The 27441-nt window shown below is 36.7% G+C and overlaps 2 protein-coding genes across 12 annotated transcripts in view; one reads left to right on the forward strand and one right to left on the reverse strand.

Moving 5' to 3' along the window:
* Positions 1 to 375: 375 nt before the first annotated feature.
* On the reverse strand, positions 376 to 4105 carry LOC115451285 (mitochondrial import inner membrane translocase subunit TIM44). The gene is made up of 8 exons (XM_030179562.2): positions 3924 to 4105; positions 3745 to 3840; positions 3130 to 3291; positions 2524 to 2665; positions 2102 to 2208; positions 1511 to 1600; positions 1163 to 1285; positions 376 to 996 (listed from the first exon to the last, which is right to left on the reverse strand). Exons 1-8 carry the CDS (start codon positions 3924 to 3926, stop codon positions 409 to 411), a joined length of 1311 nt encoding a protein of 436 aa, XP_030035422.1. The 5' UTR covers positions 3927 to 4105; the 3' UTR covers positions 376 to 408.
* Positions 4106 to 4562: 457 nt separating this feature from the next.
* The window catches only part of LOC115451283 (eukaryotic translation initiation factor 5), a 46514-nt gene continuing 23635 nt past the window's right edge, over positions 4563 to 27441 (forward strand). For 2 of the 11 annotated variants that reach the window (XM_037437650.1, XM_037437651.1), the window contains exons 1-2: positions 4564 to 4816; positions 5036 to 5170. The gene's annotated coding sequence lies outside the window, so the exon portion shown is untranslated. Of the gene's footprint in view, positions 4968 to 5035; positions 5171 to 26504; positions 26823 to 27441 lie in introns of those variants that run through there. The other 9 variants (XM_037437652.1, XM_037437653.1, XM_037437657.1 and 6 more) reach the window with 6 other exon arrangements.

The raw sequence follows: 27441 nt of genomic DNA on the forward strand, positions 1-27441 counted from the left end.
GAGACCATTCCATAAATCGGTTTAAAAACCGTCGTGTTCAACATGAAAAATAAAAGGAGAATATAAAAACTACATATTTTTATTTCATGTTGAATCCTTAGTTTTATCTGTTTTTATTAGATAAATTGTCAAAATTAACCACCACTAAATCGATAGTATATCGACTACATAACGATCCAAGTGACTAGAATTATCGACATCTAAAATAGTAACGAATTCGAGAATTCACTGATAGATAATATATTTTTAGTCATGGACGTTGTGACTTGAACTTCATTAATACATAAAGTATAATAATGCTGCTACACCATATCGATATATCGATAACCACAAAGCTTCATCGGGATAATTGGATGGGTCGATTAAAAACATTCGTTAAACTGTCAACGATTTAATTCATCTACATGGCTATATTAACTGTTCTACGCTGTTGGCCGACAGCTCGAGCAGCCTCCACGCCGCCTTCGGGTTCAACTCCTGAGGGTCCCGGCACAACACCCACACATAGTTCACTCTCATCACTTTATCCGGGTCGCCCTCTATCACGTTGTTTTTTGAATCCCGCACGCACATAATCTGCTGAGACTGGAATGTGATCACCAAAACAGGACCCTGGTCCATTATTTTGCCCATAACTAACTCTATCTGCTCAATGTCTAATATCTTGGAGTCGAGGTAGTACCCTAACTGTTTGCACTGTTTGATCGGTGTCGCTAGTATGTTGAACACGCCTTCGTAACACCAGTCCTTGAGTATGTCGAGGTCTCCTCTGACCATGGCTTCTAGAATGTTCGGTATGATATCGTTCCCGCAGTCTTCTAAGAACTTTTGTGCCGTGAAGTTTGGGTCCATTTTACAGATTTCGGTTAACGTTTTGGATAGCTCGGTCTTTTCAAATAGATTTCCGAAGAGGCTGCCCACCTTCTCGGTGACGAAGCGAGATGCCCGCACCACCGCGTTGTCCGATTCTTCGTATTTTATTTTCCAATCTAATACCTGTGGTTTAAGTGTGAAATTAAATTACAAGCAATAATGATATTTTATCGACTAAAAAAAAATACAATTTACTATCCATGATAGATATACAATTATTTAGTGCGCAAAACTCGTGGATTATATACGCTAAGCTTATGTTAAAGTAATACAAAGGTAGAGAACTTACCTTATTGACATACTGATTGTTGTTCTTAAAGTCTTCCCATTGTTGATAGAATTTCGAATCCTTGTGCAGTTCTACGCCAGTGGATTCCGTGTCGGGGGTGAACGTTCTCTCATCTTCAGCAACCTGAAATTAGGCAACGAATTAAAATTTTACGAAGTCAAAAAGTGTTTAAAAATATATTATGAAAATTCGGCACCGATTATAATTTAGCCACCTGAGTAGCTAAAACATTGTTGTACTTTTACATTTACAAATTCCAAAAAACATTTTAACACACTATCAATTTGGCCGAATCTATGAACGAATAAATAAATTTTAATCGGATTTACAATATCATAGTATGATTACCTCAACTCGTTTCCTCAACGTGACGGGCGAGGAGTAGACGCGTCCCTCTAAACCGCGCGGCGATATCTCATTCTTCACTACTTCTGTAGCCTGAAAACAAATTTTATATATTGCAAAAACAATCAATTTTGTCAGGGTTTCTGTGACTCAATCTATAAAATCTCTGGACATTTTATAAGTATTGTACACAGCGGTTGATTAGTTACACGTGTTCATTGGCTCTCATAGTTTTGTTAATTGGTTCATAATATCTAATTTATTAACAAAGTTTTTTTTCTTCTCATTGATAAAATTGATATTTTTTTACCGCTGGCGGGGCGAAAAATAATAACTATAAAAAATATTAAAGTGTACATTTAAAATGTTTTTTGTTTTATTATTAACCTGTAATGAAATGAAATTATAATAAAAAACTATGCTGTAAATAGTACATTTTTTTTCTGAGAGTTCTTTGATAAGATTTTTCTGCCGTCTCTATTAAGACCAAGCTTATTAAACATACGCCACTTAATATCAGCACTGGCCCACTCAGCAATAATCCAAAAGGTATACAGTTATTGGAAAATACGTATAAATCACAGATATACTAACTTGAGATATAGTCTTAAAAGCAGAAGTCTGACCGAGCTTCTGGCTCTTGTCTGCTATACTCTCCGCAGCACCCCTAGCTGACTTTGAGATATCTTCTGTAAATTTACCTGTTAAACAAAAATAAAATATTAAATGGTGTGTTCTATGACTAGTGAACCATAATTAAAATCTTTGTTCCATTGAATTATTATTTATTTATTTTATTTTTTACTTTTTATACAAAATGAATAACTGGCTGAATGCCATATAGATCCTCTACTAATCACCCTGAGGTGGTGTCTTGACCACAAAAAGCTGAGGACCAATAATTACCAACTGTTACACATTTATTAAACAAGAATTCTTTTCAGAACAGTTTATCAAACAACTTGCACATGAAAGATAGAGAATAAAATACTTAAACTAAATAATACACTTCTTACCAGCTTTCTTGGCAATGTCGGTTTTGCTTGCTTCCTCCAGGACATGCTCCATCTTCCCCTTGATGCCTTCAATTGTCTCTTTCAGGACCTCGGAGCTCTTGGAGGCTTCTGACTCTACTGCATGGAACTTTCTTCTTGCTGCCTGTTTTAACAAATAATCTTATAGAAACATATATTTTTATGGAGGTTAACATCAATATTTATAGGAACAATATCTGGAAGAGATACATAATTTGTGAGTGCCAGACTACAATTAACCTGAAATTTAATGTATAGCTTCAGACAAAATGCTAGTTCTTGATACAGGTGATACTATAATGTTAATGGTAGGTATGAACTGAAGACAATTATTTATATAAATACCCAGCAAACACTATTACTTTATCACACAATCAACAGGTTTATTGCTGGTTATCTACATATATGAAGTTCCAGTAATAAGTAGCTATTTATATATTACTATTAATATTTATAAATTAAAGAGATAAATTGATAATATGAATTAATCACACTGGCTAGGAAATAAGAGAAAGAGAAACCCTTTTTAAGAGAAACTGATTTATCCAGAAAAATATGAGAGAGTTATTTAGTTAATGTAGAACTTACTTGCAGGGCCTCTGAGTTCTCAAGTTTCTGCGCCTCCTCCCTGAACTTTTTGATGTTATCTTTCATCTCCTTGTTCTTGGCTATATCCTCCTTTATGTTCTCTATGATTGAGGAGAAGAAACCCTTCCGGGCTGAGTACTGCCGGCATTCTTGCACTGTGTACTGGAATATAGGAAACAGATACATTGAAAATGTTTCAATAAACATGTTTTATTGTACTTCAATTAATAGTTGAGCGCTTCCTAATAATTTTCCTGGCTGTTGTGTTAATGTAAGGTACTTTAAAGTTCATCAATAAAAACAGTGTTATTTTAAGCAGAATGTGTACGGCAAGTATGTGTCTATAACTAAAGTAAGAAAACGTATCAAGAAAACCTTAATTTTAATCAAATTAGGATGTAAAAAAATCTATTTAATAGATAAGGTGATATCATAAAAATCGGTAGTAAAGCTTACATAAACATAGTTTCGTGAATGAAACATTATTTTATTTACATAAAGTTTAACACTGATAAGTGTTTAGAGGTCGAATCTAACAGCTGCGTTAGCGATATTTAATGTGTTTGAATAAAAGTTTCACAATAAAGAGAACAATTTACATATTATGTGACTCACCTGGTCCGACTTGATTGTAAGAACTGTGGGTTTTAGATTTATTGGCAAAGCGCATTTCCACCTTGCCGGACTATACAATAACTGTCTACACGAGTGCTGAAAACGAAAAATAACGAAGAATAATCATTTGGTCACCAAGGACGATTCACATAACCTAACCTATAAATCCAACTATTTACCATTTTCCAATTAAACACACACAGATAACACCGGTTATAAAATATCCCAGATAAGCTATTAAATTAGAAGATATGTAAAAGAAAAAAATATATATTTTATTACGACATTGACGAAAACTCATTCGTAAATCCGTGCGACCAACTGTCAAAAGACTGTAGGTTTGTTTTCGTTGACAAATAGTAAAGATTTTTTCTTATTTCTTATCAGAAAACTTTACCACATTATAACCAATGAAAAAACAGTTTGTTTTCCGTATAAGCCAATCACAAAAAAGCAATTTTGTTCTCGTAGATAAAACGTGAAAGTAGGAATGAAATTCCCTTTATAAAAATAACAAAATAAGTTTATTGTGAATTAATTATTTCGGAATAAACTATACCTATAAAATTAAAATTATTTAAAAAAATCAGTTACCTTATTACACATACAATATAAATACTAGAAATAGTTTGAAGCATCAGTCAGAGACAATATTATTTTTAAAAGTTTTTTGATTTCCTGTTGACAATTAATTCGGAGTTTCTTTTTCTGAGTTTCAAGTTGAAAACAAAGTAAAAATTATTTGTAACGGTAATTAACCTAAAGAAATAGAAATGAAATATTTTTTTAACGTTAATGAAGTAAAATTAAATTTTACAAATTATGTGATAATTGTCGTTTCCAATTTTAAAAAATGCTCATTTCCGGTGTGAAGGCAGTTCATGAAACATAAGAAAGTGTATTGTACAATTTTCATTTATTTTCTGTCGTCTTATTTATCCGTGGAAACGTGTTGCTTTTGATGTAATATCATTTATTTTATGTTCGATCGTGTTTGTAAGTAAATCGTGCCGTGACCGCGCGATATAGAGAAGTTTCACGAGGCGCTCCGTCATAGACAGTGAGAGAGAAGGTAGCGACGTAGTGTCGAATATCTAATCCATATTTACGTATAGTTATAGTGTGGTGTAGCCTGTAGGTGTCGTTGAGTGGCGACCACGTTTTCGCCAGCTGGTGCGAACACTGCAGCGGTAGAAATCTTTTAGTTGAGCCGGTACTCTGTAGTTAGTAGCATTGAGATGCGTTAGTGTGTGATGTGTTGTATTTAGTTGACGTGTGGTGTGTGTGACAGGTAGTCGCGGCCGGTGCGCGCGACCCAGTCCCCTCACTGCAGCTTCACCGAAGCCAGGATCAACAATTCATCCCGTTCGCGAGATCTCGTCCATCGGGGCGTTACCGTCTTATATGCCTTTAGCAAGATATTCAGGTGAGCAAATTATTTCACATCATTTCATCACGAGGGTAGATTGCCAACGTGATTCGGCGATGCAAAAACTCCGATGTTGAGGGTTAACAACGTCCGCGAAGATCGATTGCTGTTGAAACGTGGATGGATAATGATTATTTTCGCGTAGTGTCCTGAACGCACGATGGTAAATTTAGTCAACTTAGCAAGCTGTCGACACGTGAATTGACAGATTTTTATGTTCTTCATCGCTTGAAACATAGTGATGTACTTACTAACTGGCTTATTGGATTTAGATCTAAATCATTTTTGCGAAACTCAACAGTTAATAGTATATACTCTAGTTATTATTGAGTAATTAAAGTTGAGTACAAAGTGCTAGTTCAGACTGTGCTGCTGAGGTCATTCGAGAGATTTATCTACATTTACATTAGACACAGCAGAAAAGAATATCTTGTGTGTAACATTACTTAAAAAAAAAACTTTGTTGGCACTGTACAACCATATTTAGGTACATTCGCAAATAACTATGTACCTGTTTACTTGACCACTAACTTGATAAAACAGTATTTACTGACAACCAAAATATAGTCCTGAGTTTAGCTTTTCTCTAGCTCATTTTCCTCAAAATTTCAATTATCTTTGACTTTAAGCCCATTTAGCTCAACATTTTCCTCAAGTTTATAATTATCTAAATATAAAAAAGGACACTTTATACATCAATAGGTGATTTAAATTTACATATTAATTGGAACGAATAATACTATTGTATTGGAAATGAGCTCCATACTACATGTACTATGGTACATTATTAAGTTAATTTACATATTATATTATTAGTATAGTCTAATCTTCTGGAAATTTGTGGTTGAGAAACATGGTTTTGGAAGCAATATGCAGATAGCTTTGTCAAATAAAGTCTATGTTCTAACTGGGAACTGCTGGATTTGTAAAATACTCAAATGCAACATTTTATTGAAGATACTCCAAAACAGAGTATGAAACATTAACAACTAACTCATATACAAATATTTCCAAACCACATTTGCCATGTTAAAGATTGAACTCTGAGCCTCTCGGTCTTCATTTGATTTGCCGAGTGCTGCATTGCAGAGACTGTAACAAAATAGTTCAGTAACTGAGTCATGCCAATTGCATTCATATTTAAAAACACCAAAGTTACCAAAAGCTTTAATATCATGTAACAAATTGTTATCTTATCTGAAACAGTAATAGGATTAACTATTCAAAACATTTGTACTCAATGAAACTAATAAGATGCAACGAGCAGTATTATCATGTTAAATGGATTTTTAATTAGAGCTATTGGCTTTGTTCTCTTTTTAAATTAATTTATTAAAGGAGGCTAAATCTGTTATCTAGGAGATAGTCTAATAGTGAGATAACATTAGGTGATCACATATAATTTTTTTTAATATCATTAATGGCCAGGAACACAAAAAAGGTATATTACAATAGTAGCATCACATCTTCAAATCAGGTTTAATTGAACCCTCCCATATTTACATTATACAAGCATTGTGATGAAAGGATTTGAGTCAGCAACATTTGCTTGTGAAAGTAACATTAAAGGATTTTAAATTACTGTTGTATAAATACTGGTCCTGTTTCATAAACAAATCCCATCTGTTCAGAAGGGCTATCAGTCTCTTAAGTAATTTTGCCACACTGCAACAAGTCTATACATCTGTTTCTTTTCAAATTATGTAATGTTATATGTTAATGTGTTGAGAACTCCATACAATTAATAAACTAAGTCCCTTGAACCTCACACAGTCAGAAGTCACATTGCTGACCCTATGATCAGTGGCAGGAACATTTACCTAGAAGCTTGATATGTCTTAGATAAAATGTTCATACTAGAAGCTTGCATCACACTCATCCTTACAGGGACTTGACGTTGGCCTGTGTTAAAAATACGCCAAATAGTTTTTGCAATCAGGTTTAAGTGTGTTATGCCGACTCCACGTTATACTGGGTCGTGGAATCACACCAAAAGTTTCGACGAAAGACAATGTCGTATAAAGTACAAAACATAATTTTATCTGAAAGGCGGAATGACGAAAATTGCAGCAAGTTTTTAAAATAAACTAACGTACTAAAGATCAATACTGGATTTGTCAATAGGCCGTATTTGCCACGGCTTAGGGACAGGAGCTACTTGAGTGACCTGAGTGATTGCATAGTTGCATTCGAAGACGTTTTTTTTGCTCCCGGAAAATACGTAAATAGCGGTACAAATTGAGCGACCTATGCTTATGGAAACTATAAATTAAATAATGCTAAGGACGATATATTTCAAGCCAAACCCTACTATATCCAAGTCCAAGTCAATAAAGCAGCAAAGTACACCTCGTTTCCCACGGCTCCTTTACGAAAAGCTACTCTTTGTCGTAATCTTTATTAATCGTTTTGAATAAGACTCACATGGCGCAAATAATTCTTGACTTTTTCATCTCGGACTTAGTTGTCACTTTACATTGTAGCTGTGGGCCTATCTAACAGCGGCATAATGATGCTTGGATGTAAATTAATATTCATTTATTAGTCACATTTCGCATACAATTACGCTACAATGACTAGCGACATGCATTAAATGCTGTTTGAGTGATTTTATCTGAGTGTAGACAGAACTGTTTATAAACATTTAGTTCATTAACTATTCATAATGCAACACTGAGTTTATAATATGTGCAACTCGTCTTGAGAATGTCGCTCGTCTATCGCTAAGTAGTCCACAGTCCTTGCACGCTGTTTAAGTTACCAATTTTAAATGTACGATCCCTTAAAAATGCCTACAGAATACGATGTATAATACGCGCTAAGCTTGGAGCCTAAAAGAAATACTTCTACTTGAAATGCAAATCAATATTATAAAAATGCTGCCTTGCGAAAAGAGATGAACGTTAAAACAAATACATTTTACAATTTATAGACCGCGGTATTCGTCTTCTTTTTAGTCTTCAAAAAAGAACAGCACCGTCGCTCGTATTTAGCTAGCAGCTGGCCGAGTTAACTACATCGTACTATAATGGCGAGGCAATTATTATTCAGTTTACGTTATCAATCGGCGCCGTTATATCAACATTTTGTGGTAATTAGCCTCGGGACTGCCGCTTGTGAGTGAAATGACTGGTTGAACGTTCATTTTACATGTTCATGTTCAACCAACATACTTTATTCTTATTTTCTAGGACTAAAACTGGTGGTAAGCTGAAGAACTTTAATTGTAATGATTATGAATGTGATATTCATCTATTGTAAAATCCTAACAGATTTGTAAAATAATCCAATATATGCTTGATCAAATACAAAACGTGGCAATAGTTTAGACTTAATTCTGTCATCTCGAGATGGTGTAGTCATTCCCGAATTGCATTATCTTCCTGTCGTCAGAATTTACGGAGCTGTTAAGCCTATATAACCAACAAGCCTCGATTCCAAATTGGTGCTGAGCTTTGTTGCTTTAAAATTAAGGTTATAGTGTGCATTCGCTATATTATACCGCCACCTTCGCCTATGACACCTCTTCGAATGAGCGAAATGCTAAAGCATTCTTTAACTGCATCCAACACCATGAGCATGAAAACTTACGCAAAAGATTACTTGCTAAAATGTTATATGTTCATAACCAACTGAATGACCGGAGTTTATCGCGTCCCTTATCTTGTTAGAAGCTCTAATACTGACGCTAGGGTGTAACCACGTGCGTTGCTCGCGATATCCGCGTGCGAATTCATGATTACTCATTCATTGATTCGTTCTTTCGTTCGTTCCTCCAGACTAAACTTGAGGCTGAGCCTTGCCGCGTACAATGAATATATATATACGTGGATTGAAAACAAAACTGTTTCACTTTCTACATTCCGTACGCTAAAAATAAAAATCAATCGGGTGCGACTCGTACTCGTTGCTGTGGGTTCTGTGATGTTTCTATAAACAGACAAATGAATGTACGGTTTATTATGTAATTGTGAAAAATATTAAATTATATTACCATGACATCCAATGATTAATCTATCATAGGCATTAGATTATTTTTCTAAACTTGAATACAATTCTAATAGAATATGATAAAATGTTTTCAATAAGTAATCAATGTGCCGAGCACGCTACAGTGATTTAAATATTTCTAGTAACTATAATCCGTGAGGGAACCTAAGTACACTATAAAGTCTATAATCATAGACTACTAATATCTAGGTTTCTATGTTCCATCCGCGGAACCCCAAGAATCAGGTTATGTTATACCAGCACAATCTCCGCATACTTCCTGTCTGACTCCATTAAATACGGCGACAGATTTTGTTCAAAAGTATGCGGATTTTTTTTACGACTTCACGCAATACGTTTTCAATACGTTGAGTCAACGGTCAAAGTCCTTACAACCAGATAAGTATAATCTTATTACTAGTTCGAGTTCTTTGCCTAAGTTATTTTACTTGATCCGCATGAAGTTAGACACGAAGTCAGTTCTATCCAGAAAATGACTGAGTCATTATCGGCGGTCCCCCGACTAAATTCAAGTTGCACAAATTAAATTGCAAATGTTGTAATGGTGTTAAATTTTGCATCATTCCGTCTGGTTGATAATGACGCTTGAACTGTTAGAGGTCGAAAGGTCGAATAATGTAATCATTAATAATTTCATAGCTAAAATTATTTTGATCCCATGATATTTTTGGGCTGCCATTCCAACCTTTACCGAAGTTGTACATTGTCAGCTTGGTTTATTTTTTCTCTCTTTCTCGCCAGGCTAAACAGTTCTTGCGATTCTCCCACTTCTCTTTACATAGGTAAAGGTATGTATCGTGATATTGGCAATCGTAAATCAAAGAGACGATATGAGAATAGAACATCTATGTCATGAAGGAGACTTGTTTTCCAATCTATTGATGCTAATGAGGCAATTCTCGAAATTCCTTACGATACAGGATTAGAAATAGCCTTGGACGAAAATCATAAATAGCTTGCATCTAAAATCATTTTTTTTTGTTAACGGTTCAGTAGAGGAATAACGAATATGTGTTTATATCACGAGGAACTGCATCACTTGATGGTAATTGTTTAATGATCGTCGTCCATGAACACCCACAATGCCAGTGGAGCTATGAATGCATTATTGACCTTTAAGGAACAAATGAGGATTTGCTATCTATGTGGGCAACAAAAATACGTATGAATGAGTTGCTCTAAATCAAATGATGTGGTGTCAGAGATGTAATTAATAGCATCTGTTTTGTATTGTAAAATAGGTAAATTAGAGATCGGGAATCATTTTCAAAATCACATTATTATTATGTGGATGTAATAAAATGATTTAATTTTCATGTATACCATAATACATTGAGAAACCGTCGAGCCCTTTCGCGTAGATTGACGAAGGCCGTGAACCTAAATTCTCGACAACCAAAACGGTAATTTGAGTACATAACGCCGCGGGCACCTCGTCATGGCCCATTTGTGGTGAAAACTGCGTTGCTTATCAAATTATTCGTAACACTGCTCTGGTTTGACGTGTACAAGCACATTTGCATGGTAATTATGCTGCGGGGGCGGCGTAATCCGCCGAAATTCAGTCACGAACGACTCCAGCGTAATACGTGGCTGACGTATCTTATTAAGGCCTGTTTGAAGTTTGTCATGAACGATGCTGACATATCGACACTGTTTAAAATGTTTCATAAACAAATAACATTTTTATATCACACATTTTTATACGAATTAAGGAACAATCGCTCGTCTTAATGTAAGTGCCACTACAGCAACACCACGCAGAACTTCGAAACATAAAACACTGCATATTGCACTGCAATATTCTTGTCACCATGGGTAATAGATGCTTAGTTTTATGATGCCAGTGACAGGACTGACTATAAGACTGAAACACTAGTATTTTTATTAATAATAATATGCAAAAATCTGCTCATCGCTTCTGCTGCTATAGAATGAAAAAAAAAGTAATGGCACGATAACATGAGAGTTGTAATCTTACAATTATTACGTATTTTTTATGCAGGTCTAGCTGGACGCAATCGCTCTGCCAATCATAGCGGTGTAATTGGCTGATCTTAAAAACCATAAGCTGATTCATGCAATTGTCATTATGGCAAGATTTATTGTGTAATTGTTATGCAAGCTTGTGCAAGTGTCACTAGACTCTATTGCGCTATTATTGTTACCAATTCGTACTTTACATGTGTTTTTGTTCAAAAGAGTAGTAAGTGGTGACCTAAACCCGAAGTCCTTTTTGTATGTTACACATAATGTCACGCATAAAAATTTCAGAAAGGTTTGCTTATTTGTTTTTCACCTAATAATAGCGCAAATATGCACAACAATCTAATGATTTTAGGCATTGTATGCCTTAACCGACGTAAATGGCCAAAATATGTAAATGTATACAATCCGGTTGCTAGTTGTACTATCCATAAAATTATTGGCTGACCTTCGAAATAAAACTACTTTTCCGATTTTATCGCGGTATTTTTATAATTTTAATTTTCTCCCGACGTTTCGAAGGCTGCAGCGCTCATGGTCAGAGGCGGCCTGAGGTTTTGGTCGTCCAAAAGTTTGTAACAATATCTACCTACATTTTACAATTATATTTTTTTTCCTAAATCTAGATTACTTCGATTTCTTACATTCGCGTAAACATTAGAAATCATTATTAGTTGGTCTCTACGCAGGTCCGTCTGGGTCAGCAGTCGGCACAACCACTGTTTATTTCAACTTATAAGCTACAATCAAGCGCTGTTATGTTCTAGTTAGGTCATTGAAGTATAATTACTGGGCTTTGACAATCATAACGCAGCCTAATACCATGCATCGTGCAAGTTCAGGGTGGTAACACGGCCTACAAAGACACGGCTCCTATCATCCCGCGCGTCACCTGCGCGTTTACTTTAGTTTTATACAAAATCACCCTCGTTTGCTTAGTTGCAGGTACTTTCAACTGCCCTTTCATTCTATTCCGCAGACCTAATAAATCCAAGTAGAATTCAAGACTAATATATTCGGGTACGCGTCTTTTACTACCTTTTCCATAAGTATAGAAGCACGATTACTGTGCAGCCTTCCAAAGTTATTGCCTTCATCAATCCATTCACGCGAGCTTCAGAGTTTTACGTGATTTTCATGTAAATCCGCGCCGCGAGGAGCGTCGGAATCCGAATACGTTTTGCACTCGGAATGCTTTATTGCGAAATTACCTACATATTTGGGTTAAAAGCCTTTACGGTGGAAAATGTGCAAAAATTTACTTTTCCGAGCGCCGAACGGTGCGCGGCGCGGGGAATGCGGGCGGCCATATCGTTGCTAGTTTTTAGTTTGTTTAAAAGGTTTTGTTTGGGTGAGTAGTGGCATGTCGCAGGTTCGATTCAAGCGTTGGTAATTTTTCTCGTGCGTTGTTCTTCAAATCTATTGTGGATTGAGTTATTATTGCAGATGCTGATGGTCTAAGTGAAACTAGAGCCTATATGAAGGAAGTAGATGCTTGATGTAAGTTTAAACTTTTTGTCTAATGAAATTATAGTAAAGTGATAAATAATGAAACTCGCGAAGTCTAAGATGAAATTTCACTCGTAGTCTCTGGGCCTTTTCCATAAATTGCAGTTTAACCGTACACGACGTGATCCATAAAATATTGAATCTGTAAAAATATATCCCATGTCATCGTAAGCGATACCGAAATATTACAGTAATAGTACCTGCAATATCTAACACGTAGCAAACGAGGTGCATATACGTGTACGTGGGATGCGTGCGCCCCTCCTCCCTCCTGCCCCCAGCCCCCGCTCCCCGGCGGCATCCCTCCCGCATCCCTCCGCCCCTCGGCAGCCGCACGGATCGATATCTCTTGCACTAGACCATTATATTGGGATTCAAACATGTCTGTTATGTTTTGTAATAAATTACACGCGGAATTTGATTAAACGGTTATTAGAGGCTTTAGATATGAACGGAGCCTAGAGGGATGTTGTCTGAGATTAGAATACGGTTTAATTCCATAAACTTCATCACATCCCGTATTGTAATAAAATATGTTCTAATGAAATTGAATCTTGCTATTTGATGAATAATTTTGTTTGTAATACTAATTGCTCATTTATGGACAGTAACTTGCATCGTATTGTAAACATTTTGACGGCTGACGCGAAGTGTAACAGCGTTTGATTGTTCTGATACGATTGTTTTCAATCAAACGTTTGTTTTAAAAACGTAATGTAAGCTAGTACGCAGTAATGCATTACTCGCGTTAAGTCATTTCACTGATTGTACCACGATAGCTTAGAAAAAGTTTGGAATGTAAAGATTTAGGTCTTAACCTATAATTTTTTAAACCTCCCTCTAAGTGAAATCTTTCCTAAAATACGAGATATTTCGGTGTTCATAATTTAATGGGCCTGTGTCAGTGAGAAAAACATGGCAATGAGAAGCGCATATTTAATTTATTTTTATATTATTTAGGCTAGGCATGAAAAGTATAAAAAGAAAACCACTATTCCAGAGCCTGGCGTCAATAACAATTTAACGCACATTAAAAATAAAAGTGTTTAATTATTGCTGGTGGTAGGATATATTTTATATAAATCCAGAATGCTTCTTTAGTTCATTATTTTGTCTCCCGCATTGCTATGGAAGGAAGTGCACTATTAACATTTCCAACACCTTCATATCATTCTGTTTATTAATTTCGTTGCAAGACAGTGCAGATCAGTGTTCCCTAAGAATCTTTGAGCTCCATCACTCAGTCTCATAACATGCCACTGCTGATCCTGGCTTACAGGAGTTGCAGTGGTGGGTGTGAGGGCGCGAAGTCTCTAAAATCTGTGAACCATGTAACCCGACGCGATCTGGCGACGCAGTGATGTGTGAGTATCACTCGCCACCAGACTGCGTGGAACTGTAATGGATCGCTTTGTCCGCCATCGTTAAATCTATAAATAGCCGCGCGGAGCCTGGCTCCTGTGCGATATTGAAACGTGTTGTTCACAGTTGAAACAACGGACTAGTTGGACGTTAACAATAAGAGAATAGGTGTCTAGAGTTATGGCTAAAGAGGTTATTCGAGACGTATTCTAAGGCATTCATAGGCAAAAGACTAAACTAGAAGACGCGAGTCTGAGTAGTTTGCAACTCATAGGTTACAAGGCAGGATCCTATCCATACGACGTCACCTAGACGTTTAGGGCCTGTTTTACTACTGAGTAACTAAACTAAACTTCAAATTACCTAAATTATTATGTGCCTCAAACAAAAGCTTTTTTCTTTAATAAGTTAAAGTAAAAAGAATTGAATTAATTTAGATAAAGAAAAATAAATGCTTATATTATTCTTAATGTGTATAGATGATTTAAAGTTTCGTGTCAATTCAGCTACTTTTTCTTTCACCGAGTTTAATACGTTAACTTTGAAATACAATTTATTTGTAACTTATGACACGGGCTCTTAGAGTACTTATTTTCTAGTGGACTATAAGTATTGTATAAAATAAGTAATGCTCGTTGTTTGGCAGCTTTATCGCACGATTGAATAATATTAATAGCTATTTTATTGTTTCCTTAATGATAAGTAACTAAATCGTTATTGTTTCAACTATAATTTCATTTTAATGCGATTTGAATGGTTATTCAATGAGATAATATTATCTATGTATTTGTCGCAAGTAATTTCTCTAATCCATATTCATTGTGATGGTATTGATGATTTCGATGCCAGCGGTGATTCCATTGCTTTAAAAGCCACTAAATTTCTAGTTTGTTTCTTTTAATATAAGGAAAACCCCTTAAGGCTTAAAGCCCTTTAGTTACATATTTAATTTATGGTAAAAGGAGACACATTGAGCAATTGATTCAGCCAATCTGCACTTAGACTTGGAAAGTGGACGTAACGCAAGAGATATTCGTGCCCATGTCTTTACTCTTTTGTATCTAGTAGTATAATATAAACCAATGTATTGAAGGCTTAAAGCGAATAACCTTTTATTGAGAGGAAGGTAAACGGTTCTAAACAATGGTCCATGGTACTCGTTACGACTATTTTGTGCTTTAGAGTCCGAAGGCCTATAATTAATATCAATATTTAATTTCAGTAACATTTTCTTATATATATGTATAATAGAGTGTACGCCTTTTAATCAATTTATATACTAAATCGTTTCAAACGTAAAAAGCGCGATAAAGCCAATCTCCGTACACGAGCGACCACCACGCGTCTGTGACGTGTGCTCGCTATCACAAGTCGTTATCAGCACTCAGATGTTGACTTTGCACGCGTCACACGCTTTTTGGAAATGTACCGACTGGTTACACCATAAATCCTATAGTGCTACAACTTTTCGGTCCTGGAATAGAAAAGTGAAGTTGAACTCTATTTTTTACTGTTCGTTCCATCGATATATATGTACTATGTAGTAGAATTGGCGTTCCCAACATTGATTGTGTTCAACTTAATTGAACTGAAATCCATTCAAACTGACTTTAGTATGGTGTCAATATTGACAGCTTGTGGTACCATAACTTGAGTCTAAGTGTAAACCTGAATGTGAATAGAAGATATTAGTCAAATTTTTTAGTTCAGATTTTGAACAATTAGTTTATATGGACGTTCGTGTCTATAGAATATACGTCAATGATTCATTCCATATTTACTTGTTCCACACAAGAACATTCACAAACTGAACTTTCTTATTCGTCCGCCATATGGGAGTAGTTCTGCACGTCCAGACGACGCTAGACGTTGCCGAATCGGCGTTACGTCAACGGGCGGTCGATGCACCCGCCTTTCACGACGGCCGGTACACGCGCACCGTGTGACGTGGGCCGTGCGGCGTGACGTCACGCCCGCCGGCCAATGTCCTGCTAACACCGATGATGGGCAAAATGTTGTGTCTGGTAGAAGGCTCTTTAGATGGTACGTCTCTTATATGCGAATCAGATTGGGAATAGTCAGTCTATTTCGGCTATCACTCTGCAAATCTTGTTACATGAGTGAAGGAATCTAAGGTCCATGTGATCACGAGGTAACTACATTCAATGTCATAGGTACCAGGCGTAAAGCAGTAGTTAGTACTTTGTAATTTGATATACCGTGGGAGATGCTACTGGTTACGCACGCTTTTGCAAGCGTAGCGGCTCCCGACTTGTGTATGAAAGATCTGTCTGTGTGCGTAGTTATGGTGTTTGTGGTGCACGGGCTAACGTCAGGGGCTAGCTGACGTCCTTCAGTGGCATGATTCATGATTGCAATTGTTTTAAATTGCTCCACTATTCAGTCAGTCTGAAATTATTATAGAGTCTCTGTTTGATCAAAGCTTTGCCGGTCAACTTTGATTGCTATCATTTGTTTATTGACATCTGTGGAAGTATTGTTCTTGTGAGATTTATAGTCTCGCACGGAGGAGTAACTCCATTAAACACCTTGAAAACTATCCTTCATAAAGCGATCGATAATTCACTCATAGTTATAAATACATTTCCTAAACGTGGTATCGAACCTACGAATGACTAGCACCAAGCTACAGCCGCAATTTTCTTCAGCTTCACCACCTTATATTCTGTCACTTATGCTCGTTACTGGCACACGTGAACTCGGTGACGTGTGCTGTGACGTCACACGGCAGGTTGTTGTCCTTTGCGCGGATAGGAAGTTTGCGCAACACCATTACGTAATGATTGTTGTAAGTGTACTTCGTTGGGATCCGGAATTTTATGCCGATCGTACAAACTATGGTGTTGGTATTGAAAGTTTTTTCGACACAACTCAGTGACGCGACGAGTATGATTCGTAAGCGCAATTACTGCCCATCAATAATACTAACACTACTCTAAACGGAAGATATTATCTCGTCATTCATTTGTTTTAAAATAAATCCTAACAATAATAATGATGTAACATCACGTCCGCAGACGATTGCGCTGTATCATTACCATCGGGACCTCTGGAGAATCCAGTAGCGGCCGATGTGAAAATGATTATATTTGGTATTGGCTGGGCATCGTTGCGTCGCGTCCAGTGCGATCTAGAATCTAGCTGATTTCAGTACTCGCTACGTCTAGACTCGCTATTAGGCACGCTGCTACTGGCAAATATTTGTTAAGTGCCTATAGAGATAGGCTCGATAATAGCTCGATAGTTTCATATATTGAGTTTATAGCTGGTAACTTTAAATTATAAACTTCGTCTGCCTCTATGCTATGTGACCATATAGGGTAAATTTTGATTAAGAAGATAAAAGAAGACTTCATTCCAAACTCTTTTATACAAATATCCAAATTCCCCAGAAAGCACCCTAAAATATTGGGTCAAATAACGACAAAACAAACATCTTTCACACTCTGAGATTGCTTTCCCATTAGGATATGAACTTCCCACGAAATTTTCTATCGCGTGGACAAATAACCGCCCCAAAGGAAATCACAAATTGAGTTTACGAACTCTTTAATATCGGAGCTAATCAGATTTGTAAAGTTTGTTTTGCCGTGATTATGTTTGCCTTTCGTGATATTGGCAGATGTATTTCAGTTCCATTTCTCTTGGTATAAGGAAATAATATATTGGATCTCTTGATCGGCGATGTCTTGAGGAAAAGGAATCTTGTAATCGTTTTTTTGTTTCTGTTTGTTTTTGTCAGAATCGTCTTATGATTTATCTGGCAATTTTGTGCGAAACTTTGATGATTATTTAGCACCATCTAGCTTACTTTCTTAGTCTTTCAAGCCGTAATATATATTTTCATGTCATTTCTTGTGATGTATATGATTGCAATACATATTGCCTGCAAACATTATGCATCCTAATAACCCTTTAAAGTTTCGTCTTGAGTTTGCGTAAATTTACATCGAATTAATTACATATTACTATAGTTGTAGTAGTATTTAATTCTATAACCAGGAATTGAAATTGCCGAGATTAATTTCAACAAAAGTCTACAAATTAAATCTGATTGTACATCGATTCGCTGCAGATGTGGCGAGTAAACGCATTTGACATGCAAGCCGCGTTCGTTTGTTAATAGAAACTTATTTGCGACCGCGCCTGTGTTCTCTATGATTTCAGATTCCATGTGGAATCTTAGCAATGAACAACGTCAGGACATGGTATTGGTCCACTAGGTACAGGCAAAAATAGAAACGTATGAAATTTACGGGGACTTGTTTTGCGATATGACAAATGTATTATAAATCAATTCTAACAATTGTAAAGGAATATCTAATTAGCAGCTTACTGATGACTCATCACTCCACGCGTTTTGTAATACGGAATTAGACTTACGTAATGGGAGTTTGCTAACGACAAGTGCACATGTCCAAGGACGCTGGTAAGATTTTAACGAAGTAGGTAGTCGACACGGCCGTAGTTATTTTAGAGCGAGTTATCGGTAGTACTATGGTTATTGTAATTTCCGGACCAATTATGATTACGCTTTCCGCAAGTAGAATCGATTTGGGCCAGAAAGGTCAAACACAAGTTCTCTAATGAGAGGGTAGTTTTAAATATTGTGTAAAGGCAGCACGCCATCGAAAATTGGATTCCGTCCAGACGAGTTATTTATTTCATAATTTTAAACTCCTATGTATGTCAAAAGTTTAAAACCTTTCTGAATAAAATGAAATATATATTACGGCATGCAAATATATATTACGGCTCTTGGGTCCTCTCAATGTGACATTGACATTTACGTGTGTCGCGGGAATATAACCTTATATACTACATAATAAGGTTGTTTTTCCCTGACACGCGTAATGTCACGCGTAATGTCATGTGGCTGTCGGGCTCGCCGGCAAGCCAAGAGCGGACACACGAGTTAATAAAACTACTGCAAGGCCTATATGTTTGAAAATTAAATTATTTTAAGTTTATGACAGTTCCTAAAGGACATTCTCCATGCATTAACTACATTCAAACGCAACTAGTTTTCACGTGTTTACTGCCTACTGACAAGTCGTATAACCGACGAAGTTTTTAAACATTTACAAATTGTAGTATTTGACATTTGTCGACCGAGCATGTTAATATAGCTATAAAATCGGCAGACTAACATCGCGCACTGATTACTACAGAGCTCCTGGTATTGAACCGCATTGTCTTGTCACCATCAGTATTGATGGCCGGTGTCCATCATTCCTCGGATTCATTCACCATCCGATGCTATTAATGGATCTATAAAAAATCACGCTTCGCCGCTCCTAATGAATCACGAGGACCTAATTATTGGAGTTTCCTACGACGAGAACAATGGGACGCGGACGACGGAATGCATTCTAGTTCTTGAATCGGTATTCAGTCTTATTAAATGGACTGCAATATTGATCCTAATGCACAAGAAGAGCTAAAGAATTCGTAAACGATGCATCGCTGATGTTAAGGGATTTAATGATTATGCATGCAGTTATCTTTAAAGGGAATTGAGATCAATTATAATCCAACTATGCTGGTCTAGTAAGATTCGATAGAACGCCATAATCTGTTTTGTAAGGCAGGCGCCTATCTTAAGCACAGCTTGTTAGATTGGGTTCAGAAATATACATTCCATAGCAAAAAGTAGGAACCAACATTTAATATCATCTATGTATAGCAGTCTCGTGTGCAGAGGGTTTGGACATTTTCGGCAGAGGTATTTTATCTCACACCAATTAAATAGTTGATGTGACCAGTGTCAGTTTCGTATTTCGACGCACAAAGGAGACAGGAATCTTTAAGGAAATCAAGAAAAGTGAATACACTTATCAGACAAGGATGCTACTACTCATTCAGATTCGTTCAATAGACACTGCAAAGTTTTGTAGGAACAAAAATATTTAATTTCGTAAGCTTGTGTGTCCCCTAGTTTAACTTTCATATGGACATTCTAAACAATTTTGCCACCACAGTCGGCCATTTAAGTCCCCTGTGGCCATGATAAATGAAACACGATCCCCATTATGCTCAGTCGCTGTACCACGACGCTAGACGCAGTTTCACCTAAATCACTGGGCGTTTTTGTTTTTATTTCGTTAAAGGGTAGGGTTGCCTTTTGTTTGGACAGAATAGATTTCATTTCAAATTTAAAGCTAATTTTGCTTTTTATTCGTTTATCATTGCCAGCACAAGAAATTTGTTGCATATTTGACTACAACACGGCGAGGCGATTTTTTTAATTTTCCTGATCAGCTTTTAGTAATATTTAGATGTTAGTATAAGTTGAGTTGTAATTTGATCGTACCGGTGTTGTAGATCTCATTAAACCAAACTAGATCGACATGGTACACGATGAGTGATGGTCTTGATGTTTTATTGACGTTGCGGAAATAAGCTGATAACGTATCTAAGGGACATGCAATTTGATTTATGACGATGATGATGATAGACGGATACAGGGTGATTATTAAAAATCTAATTCACAACGTAATAAAATAGGTTGCTAATCGTATAGATGTAAACAAAGGTATAGAAAATTAACGCCTAGAAGTTACAAGTCACGCTGCCGGCATTGAAAACACATGTTACCAAATTGGTTTACGTGCTTGCCCATAGATACGGTATTTTGGCCGCAAACTAATCGCTAACATAGTTGAAATTCATTCCACACAATGCAATGTTTGCAAGCTGTGTGCGGTGCGGACTAAATAATCTGCCATTGAGGATGTCCGGCACATAAGTGGTTTAAATATTTCTTCAGTCAACAGTCTTGATAAGCCACTTAAGTTTAGTTTTGATGCAGCAATGAGTGACGGTTTTATTTCATAGTTTAATCTATACTATTATATAAAGCTGAAGAGTTTGTTTGTTTGTTTGTTTGTTTGTTTGTTTGTTTGTTTGTTTGTTTGTTTGTTTGAACGCGCTAATCTCAGGAACTACCGGTCCAAACTGAAAAATTCTTTTTGCGTTGGATAGCCCTTTGTTCGTGGAGTGCTATAGGCTATATATCATCACGCTATACCCAATAGGAGCGGGGCAGTAATGGCTAATCTCAGGAACTACCGGTCCAAACTGAAAAATTCTTTTTGCGTTGGATAGCCCTTTGTTCGTGGAGTGCTATAGGCTATATATCATCATGCTATGACCAATAGGAGCGGAGCAGTAATGAAACATGTTGCAAAATCGGGGGAAAATTATTAGTTTTGAGAGCTTCCGTTGCCTGCGCTGCGTAAACGGTTAAAGTTATGCAACAATGATGTATGACGGGATTGTTTCACTTAAAAGTTCTAAATAATATAACAAAGTCCCCCGCTGCATCTGTCTGCCTTAACGTGTTAAACTCAAAAACTACCTAACGTATTAAGATGAAATTTGGTATGGAGACAGTTTGAGACCCTGGGAAGAACATAGGCTCCCGGGAAACTGCTATTTTTATAACGGAAAACTTTAGCCTGAAAAACTTTATAACGCGGGCGGAGCCGCGAGCAAAAGCTAGTGATTGATATGACTATTAAGAGAAATAATCTTAATTTTAGGCGTCGTTGACATATTTTGAGAGTTATACCGGATTCATTGCAAATGGAGTGACCACCATACACAAAATGAAAAATGCACACGTAACGGCTTCTTCTGATTAGATGCGGTATAATTATCAGTTTACATTTGCAAACTTGTCAAATATGAACTAGACGTTACTTAACTTAATGCTGATATAGATATAGGGACTCTCTTTGAAAATATCCATCTCTTGCCACTGATATATTCCCCATACCGGCTGAATACTATACAAATTTCCCTGTGAACTGTAATCACGATGAGGTCTTTTGATTTTTCAACGCAAACAAATATTTGCGGATCTCGATGATATTTGCAACTCCTTGTAAATGTTGAATAGACGACGTTAGTTTCGATCCTTTATTTTGTGTTAATTCTGTGATATAAAACGGTTTGAATAATTAGATATAACGTATAGAAAAATAAAAGATGCGTTATAGTATAATTCAATTTTACATTTTAATTTTACGTCACAGGGTCTAATGAAATATGCATGCTATATAGAATCTAGATTGCTGATATCAATCGTGCTCGAGCTGATTAGGAACAAGGTTTTCTTATATAAAAGCAGTAATAGGTTTCAATAGATTCTTCAACATATCTTCAAAGGTATTAGCCGTTATTAAGGGCGAAGTAAACTCGCGCTGTCAGCACATTACGGCGAAAGCCTAACAATTTTCCTTTCCATTATTAAATATCTTCGAAGAGGCTTCGCCGAGGCCGACGGCCTCGCGCCGGGAAAGCTACAGATTTCCTCTCAACATTTCCAATTTATATTTCCAATGGTATTAAGAGTTTCTCGGGCGACCCGACGTTGAGCGCTCCAATGATATCGGGCCATACCTTTGTCTTTACGGAATTGATCCATTTTCCATTTTAATGACGTGGAATTGACTCTGTCTTTTTTTCCTCTTTCTTTGTGTCTTTATATCCGTAAATGAGATTTAGATGAGTTTTGATATTAGATACATTATATGCTCTACGTAATATGTATGGCCTTTCTTGGTGTCGTGTTTGCGTGACTGGCTTCTTTTATCGTGACGAAGCAAAATGACAATACACGTGGTTAACTATAACAGCGCACGTTAAATAATGTCGAACAACGAGGGACTGTATCTCCTGACGGTCGTTAGAATTATGCAACCCTAGACTCCTGAAGTCGCTAGTGCGAATAATAGGAACGAGCAATTAAGATAGTTTTTTCTATTTTAACCAGTTACTATCCCTTTGAATTACAGTCAAGATGAAATATGAAAATTAATCAAAAGTTGCCCTATAAACCAGTATGTAGCAAATTGTAACAAAGATGTACATCTGAAATAACTGAGTAATAACTCTTCTCCTCAACGACAATTAGGAATACGACAATGTAATATAATTAGGTATTACTTTGAAACATTAATTTGCTTCACAGTAGAACGACAAAATTGCTTCGGTCACGGATGAAAATTGTCGCACGTTTTGCGACAATTTTCATCCCATTACACGCATCCCAGAGTTTTATCTGGGATGCAATTTTAAATTTCTAGACTGAGACCCGTGAACGGTTCAATCGATAGACGTTGACAGCGCATGCGCGGGTGCACCACCTCCCCCGGCCCTCAGTACAGACCTCCGTCTCGCCTAGCTTACAAAGCCTTTGGATGCGATAGGCACTTATTTATAATGATAAATGGTTGTTGATACAGCGATTATGTTGATTGAATGATGAATTTGAAAGGGATCATGGTTTTAGAGGACTAAGGCCTGTTGCTAATATGTGGGTGTTAACTGTTAAAGACCCGTGTCGAGATTCACAATGATTTACTTAATTACACTTGTCTATTCATAGCATTAGAGTCGATATTTAAATGCGCAATTACATTCGTACTGGACTGGATATGATACCATAGATTGAGTTTAATTTGGTTTAGGCGTGAAATGTCAGGTTGTTTATTAATAATATCAAAGATTTTACATTATTAAAATCGATTTTAATTTGGAAACAAGATTATTAGATGTCCAAAAATATCAGTTAATGTTCATGTCTTTCTATCCGCGTCAGTAGGCTTTTGCTTCCTATCTAACATGAATGGATGTATAATATTAGGAAGAACATTTGTGGCGTTAATTCGTATATTGTAGTTTTATAATGATTTCTTGCGTTAATCGCGTTAATGTTTGACATTTAAATAAAAATTGAAACTACTCCGCCCCGTGACCACAAAGGCTACGAAGTCTTCGAAATGTCTAATGTGAAAATTATGCAAATTTATTGCGAAGAAATCCGTAACTCTATTTCAATTCCTGTCCTTTACGAAATGCGGTTCTTATATCTTTCCCAAGACGATTTACCTTAGTCTGAGTACCCACATTAAATATATTTCTCTCTTCCTGATCTTTACACCAAGTAATCCCATCCCGGTAGCTTCCTTTTACGACATTTTTACAGCCGCACCTTTCGCTTTGAACGGACGGGTGTGAACTTTACCGCTTCACGTTTAATGTTATGACAAGGCTGTAACTCATGTCAGTTCGTATGTTAAGTTTGATGCGTATATCATGCGTAAAGTCTTGTTGTTTGGTGTGACAATAGGCCGATTTTTTTTTATCCTGGCGACAGCGTCTGCTGTCTAGTATCGCAGATGATAAAGTGGAGTTCAAGCAAAATACCGGCCACGTGTCTTTTAGGTAGTTTCCAGGATCATGCCAGCTTAGCTAATTGTCGCTTCAACATCATATTCTATATTAAAATAAATAATGTTTTATTACATTTCCTTCGTTCTTCACATATCCCACTAAATTCAACTATGATGTAGTAGTACACATTTGTGCCGTTATTAGTAGTCGTTGAAACAGCAAAACAACAATTTTCGTATATTCCTGCGCAACTTTCCACTTAAATCTTAAATATTGTTTCAAAGAACTATGCCTGAGTAAAGTTCACGACACGTCCACAAACCTCTTAAAGTGCAAGATAAATATTATTCTTCATTCGCAGTCGTGAAGCTCCGCGAAGATTAAATTCACTTCCAAATCTAATATGTTTATGCGAAACGAAGTTGTCTTTATTTCCTTTAAATCTGTTTGCCGTAAGTCGGGAATAAATTGATGTAGACGAGGAAATGGAAAATGTCAGTCATTAAATTACTTTTATGATCGAGTGTTTTACTTTTTCAATTTATTTTGTATATAATGATCTTTAAAAATGAACTACAATATGTTTTTTTTAGTAATTCCATTTACATCTTGGATGGATCGACATTTCTAAACAATCTCATCCACAACGTTGCTCTGACGTTCCTAGATCCCAGGAGAACTCTCTTCTTCCATTTTGACTCGTATGTTATAACTAATATAATGTCTTTTAAAAAAATTGGCACACTGAACAATACAGTAACGACAATTTATTTAAAAAGTTTAAACGTGACTAAATTTCATATTTGAAAGGAACAATGTGAAAACACTAAAAAGTCCGTTATCAAAGCGAAATTCTATTACATTTGCGTATGTTTCGAACATACCTTTTCTATTGTACGTACGAACAATGGTAAATGTATTCATCGCATTTTAATATACTCGCAGAATGTGATTTTACGTCGACACAAAAAATTACACGACTAACCTATTTTGGGTTTGCTTTGCTGACCTCGACTTCTCTTTTACGGAAAATATGAACTACGTCACACGGTTTTGGTTTCTAAATGTATGCAATACGTAGACGATATGTTTACGTATTATATTTTTTATTATTGACGTCATCAATATTCTCTACTCGGGGTTGAAAGCGGTCAACATTTCATGTCTCAAAGTGCTCGTCAGTGGTGATATGTATATCTTGGTTCTGGGTGGCGTTGTTACTGTTTATGAACAGTCGTGATGCATAACGACAACCAAGCGGCTTGCTAGTCTCGTCATTCATTATTATTAAAAAAATTCTTCATTGGTATGACCACCAATTTAACGTCTGTTAACTAGAAATGTACGGCCGCGCTCGCAAACATCGCCTTTGCCTATTCAATAATTTACAACATTAGAAGTAACATAGGATATTATGTTTAATTTCGGCCCAAGGTCGGCCACAGCTATGCGATACATTTATTTTACACACTATACATTAGCGTGGAATAAGCACTCGAGACTCGGACGCCGCGTGGGTTTGTTTGTGTTCAAGTTTTTTTCTTTTTGCAAGAACAGGCTTTTACTGCTTTAGGATGTGAAGGAAAATATTTGAAGAGGTAGCGTAACTACACAAACAAAACAAATACATTGTTGGGAGTGTGTTACACGCGTGGAAATTTTACAAACAACTCCGATACCCAAGCTAATCTCATCTACATTTGGTGCACGCTACTGACTTACAGATGAACTTCTGGGACCCACCAGCCACGCATAGTTCGAAAGAACTTCGTATATGGTACTAGTTCCATACCTCAACTAGGTTATGCTTTAAAATATCATCAAAGAGTCGAGTTATCCTGTTACCCGTTTTTCTGGTTTTATCGTTGGTATTATATAACATTATGTAAATAAATGTATGCCTAAAATCAATAGATTTCAAAAAGATCCAGTGGCATTGTTTATTAATTAGTGTTTGTAAGACACTCCCATTGTAAATAAAAAGTCGGGCGGTTGATATTTTGACAATTCCAATCGAGAGGCCTCGGGGCGTTCGCAACTCGTCAAAGGCTGGCATCGTGGTGTCGCTCAACTCGTCCCCCAGCAATCGTTTCAATTCGCACACCTGACGGACGGCGGCCTTGACTCTGTCGCCTCTGTCCTCCTCGGCACCTCCGGGCCGCGTGGCGTGACGTCATCGCCTCTGCCTGTCACCACCGCAAGCGTGTGCGTGAGTGTGTTTTTTCCTTCGTGCAATCAGTTTACACAAATGTGTGACGAGCGATACTCACGTGGATTATAATTTGTCGTTTTTTTTTTATTATTTTACATTGGTTGTGCAAATGTTGCTAAATGGTTACTTTTTGGATTTGACACGTGTTGTGTGTTTCTCGGCGATTTGTGCTTGCCAGTTTGTGGCTATGTCAAGGATCCGTCTCTGTAGCAGTGGGCTGAATAGATCCTGATGTGTGATCGTGGTGGACATCGGAGATTAGCTCCACTGTTAAAAACGTGGCGTTTTGTGTTTGTATGTGCGTCTTCGCGTGTACGTGTTCGTCCACGTGTATGATCAAGCATTGCGGATGTGGCGGTCAATTGTGTAAGTACTTAAAACTGTCTATCTAAAGGTATCATACCTAAAATTCGACACCCTACGAGTGTTTTCAAAGACAATCTCACAACTTTTTTATTTACATAGATTACGCAATATTATAATATAGTTGTCAATAATCCAGACATCTTGTGTAGGCATACAGAGGTAAACAGCTTTGTATGTATATCTATCATCGAATCCTTTAAAGTCTTGGTGCGTTGTGCGGATGCAGTCCACTGCAGCGTGACACACAATATTATGCCATTGTAATTCGAGCGTGAATGGCATGTATTTCTGAGCCAAGTGTGGTCTGTTTTTCCCCGATGAGGTCATAATAATTTCCCTTGGGCATATGAGTAACCGTGCGATGCTTACCCCTTCGGTATACTCTGCAAAACTTAAACCATGCCCACATCTTTATGGGACTTTTGTAATGATGGATGTTGGTAAAGTTTGTCATCTGGTGGCAAATGATCATCATCGTCGTCTAAAATCACAAGTATCATGGAAATCAGTATTATTCCTTAGTACCCGAGGAACCATTGATGCGTTCCTGGAATTAGCAGACATTAGCATAGATAGGAAAGATCCTACTTCCACCTTAAATAAGCCCCAATCTTTAAAA

This window comes from Manduca sexta, chromosome 11 (genome assembly GCF_014839805.1).
Source record: "Manduca sexta isolate Smith_Timp_Sample1 chromosome 11, JHU_Msex_v1.0, whole genome shotgun sequence".
NCBI lineage: Eukaryota > Metazoa > Arthropoda > Insecta > Lepidoptera > Sphingidae > Manduca > Manduca sexta.